We start from the raw sequence: 13929 nt of genomic DNA, 5'->3' as shown, positions 1-13929 counted from the left end.
AGGTTCCTTATTTACATTTTTGGGCACAGTATTATCAGTCTCATTAGTATGCAGATGGGAAATTATTTGCTCAAATGTCCTTCAGTGGGAAGCTTAAAGAAGGAATGGCCTCTTACATAATAATAAGATCAAAACCAGAGGTGTTGTGAAATCTCATGAATGAAATGTAAATAAATCATAATTAAAAAAAGAAAATTTACTCAGATAAAGAACACGACATCTGTGTACAGTTAGTGCACATATATATGTGCACACATATATACATGTACACATATATTATATATATATATATAATTATATTTACACACATGATTTCCAATATTTAAAGCAAAAAGTCAGTGATTCAGACATTCTCCAGAGACTGAATAGCACTATAATGGTTTTTGTGTTTCTGATTTCCCACCCAGTGGTGCACCATTTCCATTTCAAACTGTTATAAGAACAAGGTCCACATGACCTATATATAAATTCAATTTAACATAATATTAAAAGGCTATGACAGAGCTAATGGACTTTAAGTGGAATCCAGACTGCAGTGTTCAATGGAAGGTAGGAAAGACCAAGGCAGACAATTTCCTGTGGTATAAGAAATAAAACTTCAAATTAATTTCTTCCCTTTTTCTGTTCAGAACTGGAGTTTTCAAGATAGTTGAACAATTAGGGGACAAAAAGATACAGAAAAAAAGGCTTTGCAAAATCATTTATCTTTAGGGTAATTCAGCCCTTGCTGAGACAAGGTTTTGATGTTGATAATTGACAAAGCTGGGCTGGTGATGAACAAACTTGACACCTGGCTCTTTTCATACTGATCCTTCAGTCTTTCCAGATGGTAGAGTTTACTTCTATTCCCATCTGTTCCCTTTCAGTAAAAAAAAGGGAGTAAAACCCAAAATTGCTAAAACATTTTATGACTTTTAGAAGTATCTCTGAGGTTCTTTTCAAGTCCTCTGCTCTGGACCACATTCCTGTGGAAGGCTGGTGATGGCACCCACGATTATTTGCCTCAGATTAAAGGTAGGATGCTGGGTTTAATTTTTCAGATTTGGTCTGACATAATTCATCTGGATGAGAATTTAATGGATGGGAGAATTGAAAGAGCTGGAGTCACCTCACCAACACCTTCTTGCAAAAAGACAGGAGAAAACAAGCAAGGAAGCAAACAAACAAGCAAGAGCAGTATCAGACTGTGATTTGATAATATTTGAACAAGTCAGAGCAGAATTTTGGAGAAAATTTTGCTAGTTCATATTTGGAAAACTTTCTACATTAAGAAAACTTTTTTTGTGCAGAAACAACCACTCTCATTTCCCTGGCTATTGGCAGTGGTTTCTCTGTTGAGTTCTCAGGTCTTGACTCTGGTCTAAATTTTCACTGCCTCAAGATGAACTTATTCCCTGGGGGGCCATTAAGCTTCTTCCATGTAAGTGGGGTCAGAATTAGGCCTCTGTTAAGTTAGTTATCTGCAGAGCTAGCAACTGAATACTCAGCAAGAGGAAAATACAGGCTGATAGATGGGAAAAGATGGAAAAAACCCAAAGTGAAATCCATCAATGGAAATCTGCCAGGTAACCAGGAAATAATTTTGGATGCTTCTTTGCAGTCTGTAAGTTTCCATGTATTGCTAAAAACAATAATTAATCAGGAGAAAATTCAGAAAGCAATTTAGAGTGAACAAATCTCCTTAAATAGCCATCAATATTTAGGATGTTTATGAATAAAAATGACAGTAATTGAAGTTATGAACCTGGCTGAAGGAAGGTTGTGGTGCCCATGTGTACTCTGCTCTGGTAAGACCCCACCTGGAATATTGCATCCAGTTCTGGTGCCCCCAACAGAAGAAGGACATGGAACTCTTGGAGCAAATCCAGAGGAGGGCACCACATTGACCAGAAGACTGGAAAACCTCCCCTATGGAGACAGGCTGGGAAAGCTAGGGCTGTTCAGCCTGGGAGGAGAAAGTGTGGAGACCCCAGAGCACCTTCAGTGTCTGAAGGGGATACAGGGAAGCTGGGGAGGGACTTTTCATCAGGAACTGTAGTGACAGGACAACGGAGAATGGCTTCAAACTGAAAGGAAAATTTAGGTTAGATATTGAAAGGGAATTCTCCCCTGTGAGGGTGCTGAGGCCCTGGCACAGGGTGCCCAGAGCAGCTGTGGCTGCCCCATCCCTGGCAATGTTCCAGGCCAGGCTGGATGGGGCTCTGAGCAACCTAGGGACAGTGGAAGGTGTCCCTGCCCATGGCAGGGGGAGGAGGATTGAGAAGCTTTTTGAGGTCCCTTCCAACCCAAGCCATTCTGTGATTCCTGTAAAGGACCAGGAAGATTTCTGATTCTGGTCATCCTAAAGTTGTCCTGGGGGAGCTGGAAAAAGGCTGTAGCTTAATTCAGGTGCCTCAGTCTGAATACCTGAGAGAAGCCTCAGGGTGTTTGCATCTGGAGCAAGAGTCTGTCCTCTGTGTCCACCCTGGCTCAAAAAATGCTCTCTCTGCTGCTCCACCAGAGTTATTTACACAACAGGATGTCTTAACACCAGCCTGCACCGTGTCTTTGGACAATTTGTCCCTGGAGAGCTTGGCACTGCCATCCAAGCAGAAATAAGGTTGGTTATTCTGGGGCAGTTTTGCTAATAGGTTGGAGGATATGGAGACTGTTCATGAGAGCCCCCTGTGACAGGTCCAGCAGTCACTTGGACACCTCCAGGGATGGAAGGGCTAGAGCCCCTTCCAGTGCCTGAGCACCCTTTCCATGACAAAATTCCTCCTGGTGTCCAACCTGAGCCTCCCCTGCACAGCTTGAGGCTGTTTGCTGCCATCCTGTCCCTGTTCCCTGGGAGCAGAGCCTGACCCCCCAGCTGTCCCCTCCTGTCAGGGAGTTGTGCAGAGCCAGAAGGTTCCCTGAGCCTCCTTTTCTCCAGGCTGAGCCCTTTTCCCAGCTCCCTCAGCCCCTCCTGCTGCTCCAGCCCCTTCCCCATCTCCGTTCCCTTCCCTGGACACGCTCCAGCCCCTCAGTGTCCCAAAACCGTGCCCAGGACTCCAGTTGTGGTCTCACCAGTGCAACCTTTCTTTTGAAAAAGAGCTGTTTTCCAACATTTATGAAAAAAAATTTCTGTTACTTTCAACAATGACACATTTTATTTTCACTTCTTCCTCAAAGAATGCCACGACGAGAAGGTAACCGCTAGAATTTAACTTAAGAAAAAATAAAATTGAAGCCAAACCACTCGTCTAAAATGGTCCCTTGCCAGCTGTCCTACTGCCACCCAGGACTGTGTTGTTGCTAACAATTTGCCCATGGGAAAGCACTCAATCCCATAGTAATGAATGGCACTCAAGCTGGATGGGGGATGGTATGAAAATTTTAAGTGGAGTGGTGGAAGCCCAGTCACTTGATGAATTTAAAATTAGACATGATAGAGCTTTGAAGAATATTCTATCTGGCTGGCTGGGGTCTTAGAGACACAGACCATATTAGGAGATATTAGGCTGTACTAGAGATGCATTTTGTTGGGTTTAATGCTCCAGTCCTGAGGAATTTCTCTTTGCCTCCTAAGCCCAAGAGTCCCCTGTGAGGCAAAAGCATCATGACCTTGTTTTCTCCAGGTTTTTGTCCTTGTAGCTCCAAGCACCAATTCTCTGTGGATGGCTGGTGGATAGGTGAGCAAGGACACAAGGTTTTGAGCAAGGGAGAAGCCTGAAAGGTTTTTAAACTTTGGTGTCCACTGAGACGTAGCTGAGATTTATTAGAACAAGTAAGGAATGCTTGTTTTCTGAGGAACTGACAAATTCCAACCAAAAAAAAGAAAAAAAAGTACTTGTTGCAATTTTTCCAATCAAAATACCACTTATCTAATGTAGACATATTCTCTCCCCTTCTCTGATTTCAATGGCTCAACATACTAAAATGCTTTGGATGTGCATTCATGGTTTAAAAAATTCCCCAAAAACAAACCCCGAGACACAAATTCAAAGTTACAGCTTCACAAATTTTAGTAGGATTGCCTGGGTGTAACTGAGAACAGAATTTGACCTTCACTCAGGTGGGTTTCCATGTTTGCCCTGATCCTGTGTAAATCAGAAATGAATTGGGATCAGTGGAAGTGCTGCTGTCAAACCAGAGCCAGGAAAGGCACAGTCTGAACCAGAGGTGCAAAGAAAGATTGAGGTAAACAAATGAACTCACCAAAGGACTACTAAACCAGTAAGGTTTGCTTAATGGTGGTTCAAAAAACAGATAAGGCAAAAAATTCACCAGCTTTTATTTCAGAGGGATGAGGCAAATGAGAACAACTCTAACAAAAGAAAAAAAAAATATTGGAAGATTTCCTACTAGAGGAAAGACAGGGGAAAAAAAAATCACTGGACTTTAAAAACATTTCTGTTTCCCCAAAACACAAACTTTTCCAAGGGAGACCACTCCCTATCCTAGCAGATGTGAACAGCAGCTTTAGCTTCCCAGGGCAAGATTTAACTCCATTAAGCTTTTGTTTGTTTTTGTTTTGTTTTGGTAAAACAACAACAACAACTCCTCCCCAGTCTCATTTTGCAGTAGTATTTAGATTGTTTTTCTTTTCTCAGAGTTTGTGATGGTTTGTTTTTCAACAGAAAATCTTAACATATTTCAGTGTTTCAGACTTAAAAAGGCAGTTTAAACAGCAAGGGAACACAGAAAGGCAGTTTGAACACAGACATTTTCTCTGAGCAGAAAAAAATGTCTCTGCCCAGATTAATTCATTAATACATTTTGTATAAATAAAATGATACTTTGCTCTAAGTACATCTAGAGCACATCTAGGAAGAAAGACATATTGAGGCAATATTTCCTAAAGGTGTTCCTATATGATGAGATGGTTGCTATCTCTCTCATGAAGAGTTTTACTCTGTGAAAATTCACAGAAACAGAATGGTTTGGGTTGGAAGGGACCTCAAAAATCATCTCAGTCTGAAAATGCTAAAGAGTGAAGCTGCAGAAAAATAAAAGAGGAGTAGGAATGGGGAGTAGGTGGAGACAAAAGAATGGAAAGGATAAAAAAAATGCTATGTAGAAGGACAGAGATTTGTTAGAAAAATGGGCAGAAAATAAGAGATTCAGAGATGAAAAGCCTAAGGTAATATGTCTAGGAAAAATCAATTCAGAGCAACTGTATTAAATGTTAGGGAGAAAATTGGAAGGTTTAATATTGAAAATTAGCTAGCCATGATTTAAACAGGGACTTAGGGCTGGATTTATTACATAGAAGTTCTTTTGAGTAGATGGGAGACACAAAAAAGAAAAAAAGTGAGTGCAAAAAGTCAGTGTAATTGCAAAAGGCAGGCAAATAGAGAAAAGAGGTCTCCTGGTTTTGGAACATCAATTTTATTCCTGAATTCTCTAGTGCCACAAAGTTTTGGATGAAATTAAGGGAAGTCAAAAAACTGAAAAAACCTAATTAAGAAATTGAAGAATATGCTTAAAGAAAAAAGGAATCATGTTAAATCTGTATGTAAAGAATGGCCTTAAACAAAGGACAGCTTAAGTCAAATATATGGGAGATATCTTTAGCAAACAGTAACAAGGAAGGAAAATTGGTCAAGTTATTAGAGGATCTAAGTGGGATAACAGGCAAACATGAATAAATAGCAAAGAAAATCCATCCTTTCAGGAATACTTTTTTTTTTTTTATGTCATGGAGTTATCTGCATCATTCATTTGGAAAGCCAGTCCTGTAAAATCTGACTGTGCAAATTGTTTGAGAAATGAGTGGAGGAAACAGTTTTACCTCTCACAGGAGCTGAAGACACTGAAGTGGGTAAATATTTTCTAACTTCTGAATGTACAAATCCAGGAAAGACCCCTCAGCACATGAAATTATGTCTCTCTCTTAACGACTCTGGTTTGGTCTCCATCAGATTTATGAGGTCTATTTTGGGACTCCTAAATGACAAAATATTTCATCTTGCTGGGAGCAGAAACCAAATACTGCCCAAATCACATCTCTGGAGGGGACAGAAGCTGATTTTGTTACTGCAAGTGTGTCCATCTCCTGGGAGAGGCAGAAGTCACAGGAGAGGATGCTGTATTCAAACTTGTCTAACCACAGAGCTTTTCAAAAGAAGTGGTTTGGCTTAAATTTCACACTTAAAACCTGAATTCATTCAAGTACTTCTTCCTTCTGCAGCTCTGCATTTCCCTGTGAGTTACCTCTGACTGTATCGATTCAGACTTTTGGCAAATGTGGTTGAATATTTTTGTAAGGCATTGCCTAGAAATATGTATTTTTGAATTAACTAGATTCTCTCATGCTAACTCAGCTAATGTAAGATAAAACATGTAAAATCTATATCTCAAAGTACAAGAATTTATTGCTGGAAGGTGTGAAAGAGCAACTGAGAAGAAGCACGTTTATTGCAGTGGTTACACTGTGGGCAACACGCACATTGGAAGCGCAGGAAACATTGGAGGAGTGCTGCAAATCCCACCCTGTGGGTTGCAACCCTTCCAGAGTGTTTTCATCCCTTCTGGTGCAGGTTTTTTAACAGGCTTTTAACAGATTTTAGCTGAGTCCAAGTGGACTTTGCCCCACAGGATCTGCGTGTTTCCAGGCGGTGACTCCCAATGAGTCACACTCTGCCTGGTGGAAACATGGAATGCCCTGCCATCCCTCCCATGAGCATTGAAATGCCACCACCAGGCTCCTTCTGTGAGCCTGACGTGGCAACCAGCAAACTCTGCATGACATGCACAGGCACACAGCCTTCCCCCATTAGCTGGAAATGACCCTTCTTCATGTGTGAAGAGGTGGAGAGGAGATGGAGGCAAGGAAAGGTCAGACAGGGAGGAGGATATGGTCCTGCTGGGATCTTTCAAGTGCTTGTTGCCCTGGAGGAAAGGACCACCTTGTACCTTGTAAAGGAGAGAAGGAGGCTCTGAACTGAACTGGATGCTTGAGTGAAGATTTCTTTAGTTTCTTGGGAAGTATCATCTCCTGCAGAGGACTCCCCTTCCCCTGTGGACTTGAGACTCATGATACAATCAGGAGCAATAGCTGTGGATGTTCCCTCTACCACTCATTTCACAACCTTGAACCTGCTCCATCTCCACCCTTAGTGCTTCTCTCTTCTGCCTGTCCTCAGAAAGTCACTGATCCCTGCATCCCCCTCTGACAGAGGCACCAAGAATGTCCCACACAGCAACAGCTGCCATCCCCCTCTGTCCTTCCTTCCCACTGGCCACTCCTGGACACCACTAGGAGACACATACATGGCCAGGCAAACATCTGCATGGACACCCAGATGTTCCAGCCTCTTGCAAGAGATTTATCTGGCTGTGTCATGGCTGAAAAAAGTCCAGGCAGGCACACATGCCCCATGTTCTCCACACTGAGCACAGCTCATTCCCTCTTGCTTTGTTCCCTTCCTGCAACAATCCATTGATCCCTCTCTCTTTCCTCATTCAGCTGACAGGTTGATGCCAGTCTTTGATTTTATTTTCCCAGCGGAGGGAGCAGAGTGGTGAGAGGCCAGGGGAGCACTGGTGGCATTGGGCTGAGCAGGCTGTGGTGTGTGGTTTCAGCCCAGCTGAATCCCAATGCCTGAGACTGCATCTCCCCCTCATGGACAACAGCTTCACCATCCCCTCCACCCACAGCCTGCCACGGTGGGAAGTTCACAGGAGAGAGGTGCTTCCCACAGACTGCAACCAGCTGCAAGAACTGCCAGGGAAAATTGTCCAGCTGGAGAGCTTGAACTGGACTCTGCAGTGGGAAACCAGTGTAAAAAACAGTACTATGGGTTCCCAGCATAACCTATGGCTGCATGAACACTAGTTGCTTGTAATTTCACAGCCTGCTTGCTTTGATTTTAGCAGGAATTTGTCCTTGCGGTGAACAGAAAAGGGATCTACAAATCGTGGTCCATGGGACTGATGTTACATAAAATCTGGGCTCAGAGGCTGCAGCCTTTAAGTTTAGAGGTTCTGTGTGATCAGACTGACTTCCTCCTGTGCAAGTCCCACAGGATTACTCACAATCTTCTCACCAGTTATGGGTGAAAACAAACACTTTCCTACTCAGTGTAGAAGGACTGAATGCCCTAGGTGAGCCACGCAATTTGAAGAGGTTTTTAGACCAGATTTAAAGAACAGCTGTTGTCAATAAATGCAATTGTTTTGAAAGGCAGTAAGTTCCTAGTGCTTCTTTCTGACACCCAAGATGTACCCTATATTTTCAACCCTCGACCAACTGCACAGTACTCCAGCACTGCTTCAAGCCATGGAGAAAGTCAGTGCTTTCCTCTTTCCTTTGGCTGACATCTGGAGTCCTTCTGTGTGCTTCAGCCCAATGGTTGTTCATCCAAAGCCCTGCTAACTTGTCCCAGGGAAACCTCTCTGCCCTTTTGTGCCAGCAGCAGTATTCAGAGGTTTTAAGGTGTGAAAATAAGGTGCGTTGGTATGCTTCTGAATGAAGCTGGTTCAAATATTGTAGTTCAGTCTACTGGGATTTTCTAAGGATTAGAAAACTGTTCTAATAGCAGTTCTTCACAAAAAGCCTGCAGAAAGCCTCTAGAGGAGAGCCTGCCTGCTGTGCAAGTCATGCAGAAGGCAGGTACATCCAGAGCACGTTGGGTCCCATCGCTACCCACGCACCAAGCCATTTTCCCTGTTAGTCATCCTTTCCTGCCCTCCTTCTCCATGCAAACATTGCTGTCCTAGCACTCACGAATCTCACCCCTGGCCTTACGTCAGTGATTTCAACATGGAGAGCTGTGCCATGAATGCTGTGGACATGGCCTGCTGCCCTCAGCCTCTGGTAGCCACCCTGCACGTCAGCACGGCCCCCTGGGTGGCCCCTGGGGACTTCCTCACAGGCTTGTGTCCCTTACAGCAACACAGGGCTCTTACACACCCCTCAAGGGTTTCAGCTTCTTCCTGGGCTGTCCTCATCACCTGCAGCTCTGCCAGTCCCATAAGCATAACACCCACTGGACATATTCACCCTGGTGCTCACACAGAGCCAGCATCCCATGTATCCATGTGCTTATCCATGTACAGCTCACCAAGCTGTATGGATTTACCTGTGCCCTTGCACTGAACTCCCAATCTGCTCTCCTGGTGCACTGCATACACCCAGGGCCCCTTGCACACTGAGCCTCCCTCACAGCAAGAGGCAGATAACTACAGATGGCTTAAGCCATCATAAAATTTTTCTCACTCCTCATCATTCTTCCTTCCCTCATAAGCAGTTTTCCTTCTCCCAGGCCCCACACCCAGCTCTGCAATCCTCACCTGTACTTCCCTCATTTCCTTTGAGCTGTGTGCACAATCTCTCCTATCAGACATGACTTTTCCCTCCCCTCACCTTCCCTTGCACAGCTTTTGCACAGCCTGGCAGGTCCCTTCCTCACTCCCACACCACTGTGTGCCAGCCCACACTGGGCTCTTCACCCCTTGGAATAGGAACTGTCATTCCCATCCACTTCCACCTCATACCCTCCCAACTCCATTGTCTCCCCACACTCTTCACACTTTACTTCTGACCTCAGCACAGCCATGTGGCTTACACAGCCCTCCAGGTAGTTTTTCCTCCCATGCCTGCTCCTCCCACCCCTTTATATCTTTAGTCATTCCTCCACCAGCGCATTTGTTCCATTCCCTCTTGCTGTTTCACCCAGCCAGTACCTACCACAGAGATATAAACACATTGGTTATGTCTGATGCAACAGAAAATCGCTCCTTTTTGTTTGTGTATGCTCTCCTCCTCCCACAGTCTTCCCATTATTCCTTACTTGCTGCTCCTCTTCCCAACTGCTCCCCTGTAACTTACTGCCTGTTCTGCTCCTACTGCCCAGTAAAGAGGCATCCCCCATTCTGCTCAGCAAACCACTGCACCTTTGCACCACTCCCTCTCTTTACCTGCTAAGAAACACCCCCAAATTTCCCTTCACTCTCTGCTGTCTCACCCTGTATCTCCTCCAAACCTCCTCTTTCCTAGGCATTACAGAAAACATAGCTGTCCATTTCACCCTCATTCATGCCTCCTACATTCCTTATTTTTTTCCTCATTCTCTTGCTTCTCAACACCTGCCATGGCTTTATATCCTCATCGCAGTTCAGCCTGCCCCTGTGATTTCCACTCTCCTGAATTTTCACACCACTTCCCCTTGGCTTTTTTCCCAGTTCTGTCTCTCTCTTGCAGGCAGGCAGCACACTTCCAGCCTCCTCTGAAATACCTGTAATCAGTTGCCCCTTCACATATTTACAGGACCCCTTCCTCTCACCACACCCTATCTCCATCCAGCTTGTTTTTCCTTCTGTATTCCTGTTCTCAGCAGATGTTTCAATCACCATTCAAGCCTTGCCTTTCATACTCTGATACCTTCCTGGTAAATATATCTCTGTATCTATTTCTTGACAGAATCAAAGGTGTCTCCTTCTGATGCCCCCCACGAGCATCATGCAGCTGATTATTTTCCATACCTTTCTCCAAATAGCTAATACTTCACATTTTAACTCCTCCTCCAAACATCCTTTGTGCTTTCACCTTTCTGCCTCCGCTCCCACTCCATACCCAACCTCCCCCTTGCAGACCCTACCATCCTTGTATGTCCCTTTCACATCCTCACCCAGCCTCCAGCTTTCACCTTTCCCCATCTCTCTCAAGTGTTACTTCCTCTTGTGAGCTCCTAAACTTTGTACCACCCACAGGGATCCTCTTTTTCCAGTGGATGTGCAGCAGTTTCTCTTTCAAGCTGACCACCTTTGCATGTCTCACCTGCCATTATTACCCCAGTGAACAACAATGAACGTGTAGTACTTTATTTCTGCTGTATGACACACTCCCTCCAATTTTTATCTACTTTTATATGCACCATTTCATTTTTTGTTCCCTGAAGAGAAAAACACTCCAACCCACAGCAGAACAATACAAACAAAACCCCTCAAACCTATGTGTTTTGCATACCTCAACATGTAGCACCCTTCTACACAAAGCACTTCCCTCCTGCCTCTGCTGGTACATCCTCTTCTCCCCACATTTTGGCTCCACCACCTGCAATCATGCCTGGATTTTGTCCCCCTACCATGCGCACACACAGAGCCCCTGGTATTTACATGTGTATCTCAGACCAGTCTTTTTACTACCAGCAGCTGGGACCATGCTGAACTCTTCCATTCTCTGCTGCTATTGTCTGGCAAGGCTTTTTTTTTTTTTTTTTTTTTTTTTTTTCCCCTTCTTTTTTATTACTATTATATTTCTCTTTTCCTTGCATCCCATTTATAGGTGCTTCTTATGCCACTTCTCTACTTATAAGCTTGCACATATCACTTATTTCTGCGCCTGAGAATGCCTCTCCTACTTGTCTGGATATTTTCCTGAAGGCACAATGCAAAGGCAAAAACTTTACATACCATTTGCACTCCTCATGCAACAAATCACACGAGCCTGAGAGCAAAGAGTGTTTTCTGAAAGGTTGTAGCTCACAACAATCCTCTGGACCATATAACACACATCCCTGTCTATTTAAAAAGGGGGGAGGGGGAAAAGCACCCCCTCCTCTTTCTCACACACACACACACATACATACACACACACACACACACACACACTCACAGAGTCATCTCTAAATAACTGGTTTTGCAATATAGGAACCAGAGAATGTCCACATAGCAGCCCTATTCAATCCAAAATATCCATCTCTCCAAATACTGCATATTTATAGTTTGAGAGATAGGACCAGCACAGAGCTTTCCAGTTTATTTTAATGAAGGATTAAGAACTGATCAGAAAACCATCTAAACCATTCAAGGATTTTTTCCCCTCTTGGCTAAGAGCAGTTTGGTGTCTCCATAAGGACTCGTCAGTAACTGATGCTTTAAGCTGCATTTCAGCTGTTTAAGATGAGAAACAGCTTTCTATTTTGCTCTCAAGATGTGCATCTCTGCTGGTTAGTTGTGTGCTGCATTCCTAGAAGGCACTCACCAAACGCTGGGAGCTGCAACGTAAAACTAGTTTCCCTGCCATTCCAGCACAGAGCGAGTGGATCTTTTTCACCTAGGCACAGATGTGAATCTTTTGATCTCCAGCTCTTCCCAGAGAATTTAGTGTTTGGGTTTGGGGAGAATAAGGATTGATTCAAAGGTCATGAGCAGGGTTTCCAATGTCTGGCATGCACACAAAATATGAAAGCTCCAGTGAAGCTGGTTACCTGCGGCAGGCGAGGTCTAGAAATTGGGAATTTTGGCTTTGCTTGTCATGGGCTCTAACTTTGCCGGAGGGCGAGCACGCTACGTGTGCTGAGGCTGCTTCTGGCAATCCACGGTCAAGATTTTCAACCCCTTTTGTTATATCTGAACTTGCTGGTTTCCCTCTCAAGACAAACGGAAAAGTCTCCTTGGCTTTTGCTTCTCAAGTCAGATTTCCTGTAGCACCTCGTATTTCTCCTCCGCCGCTTTCTTTCCAGGGACCCCAACAAAAGCGTGAGGAGCAGGAGGAGAGGGGAACCTCAGCACTGAAGCAAACTATAGGGCAAGTAGGGCTGAGGGAAGGAGGAGGCACAGTGGGAAAGGCAACATTTGGGACACATCTACTGCTTACAAGACCCCCACCTCCTCCCCATTATACTTCTTTAAAGGACCCCTCTCCCCCTCTCCCCTCCCCGCCCTCTTAGGACCCTATTAGAAAACGTCAAATTTCCCTTACCGTGGTAGGAGTAACCATGGCATCCGTGTGAATGTTTCCAGAAAAGTCGACATGAAGAGAAAGGTGGATGTAAATACGTTCATTCAAAGTCCCAAAGTTGGTCTGCTTGGGTTGTGCAGAGTTGCTCTATGGGAGAGGAGCCTTAAACTCTGAGTCCCGTGAACATAATCTGCTCGATTATAACAAACCAGCTCAGCCAGATGGCTCTGTGCTCTGTGGATTAACCCCTTTATTGCCACGCTCTGCTTTCCCTACCTACCATTTATAACAACCTTGCCTGGCTGGGGAAATTCAGAGAATTTTTTTTGGAAATTACAAAACCGTCATAAAGGTCATTTTTTCCCCTGCGTGCTCTAAAAAAACCAAAACCATCCTGCGCCCATTTTCTTTATTTTTTTAAATCCAATTGACGGTTTTATTCATCTTCCTGGCAAAACCTCTTCGTATTATTAAGAACAGTATTAGCACCAGGGAACATTTTAGAGAATTCTTTTGTTAAATCACCACCATCCCTTCCAGACTGCGATCCTCAGCTGACGAGTATTTTATTGCAGGAATGTCTGTGCATTTGCACTCTAATGGTCCATCCACTCCCCCCTTCCCGCCCCTCTGTCCCCCATGCTCCCTCTGTCTCCCACATGCACACACATGCACACACTTTGCTCACGCTGCCAGCATGTGCTGCTATTCCTACCCCTACAAGTCACTATAGGACATGTCAAACAGGTGAAATAGAGACACAGAGCTGCAGTGCCATAAGCCCCTGCTCTCTTGCTCTGACTTCTCTTTGAATTTTTTCCTTTTTTTTCCAATTACTTGCAAATCTTTGACAAATTTATTTCTTCGATCAGCATTTCTGTCTATGACACACAAATAAGTGCTGGGAGAAACACCCACTGTTAAGAACAGACCTGAGGATGGGTTTGTGTACAGTTCCTCCTGTTTTGACTCGCAGATTCATCCATTAAGGATGGCAAGTGCCAAAAACATGGAAAGTTCATCAGCAACCAGCAGCGACTGACTCCCAAACTTTTTATTTAGAGAGACCGCTCACTGAGATGGCTGATAAATTTAGCTGCATGCCTCTAAGTCTCCCTCTAAATTTACATGCTTAAGTCATCTTTCTCTTCTGTTTGATTTGAGCATAATTGAGAGAGTCATAACCATAAGAACGTGGTCATATAAGATATGAGGTGACACTTTAAATCATAAGGGTCACCAGATTGTTTCCTTAAAGAATACTTTTACTAGCTCAATAA

At 44.1% G+C, this 13929-nt stretch overlaps 1 protein-coding gene across 1 annotated transcript in view; it reads right to left on the bottom strand.

The window, feature by feature from the left end:
• NTF3 (neurotrophin 3) overlaps positions 1-13689 on the bottom strand; it is a 48647-nt gene extending 34958 nt beyond the window's left edge. Inside the window, exons 1-2 of the mRNA XM_079303831.1 lie at positions 13582-13689; positions 12671-12839 (exon numbers count right to left, since the gene is read on the bottom strand). Coding sequence (XP_079159957.1) covers positions 12671-12688 — 18 coding nt within the window. The 5' untranslated portion in view covers positions 12689-12839; positions 13582-13689. The remainder of the gene's footprint in view (positions 1-12670; positions 12840-13581) is intronic.
• Between the last annotated feature and the right edge of the window lie 240 nt (positions 13690-13929).

This window comes from Erithacus rubecula (genome assembly GCF_903797595.1).
Source record: "Erithacus rubecula genome assembly, chromosome: 4".
Lineage (NCBI taxonomy): Eukaryota > Metazoa > Chordata > Aves > Passeriformes > Muscicapidae > Erithacus > Erithacus rubecula.
This window is presented reverse-complemented; position numbering and strand designations above follow the sequence as displayed.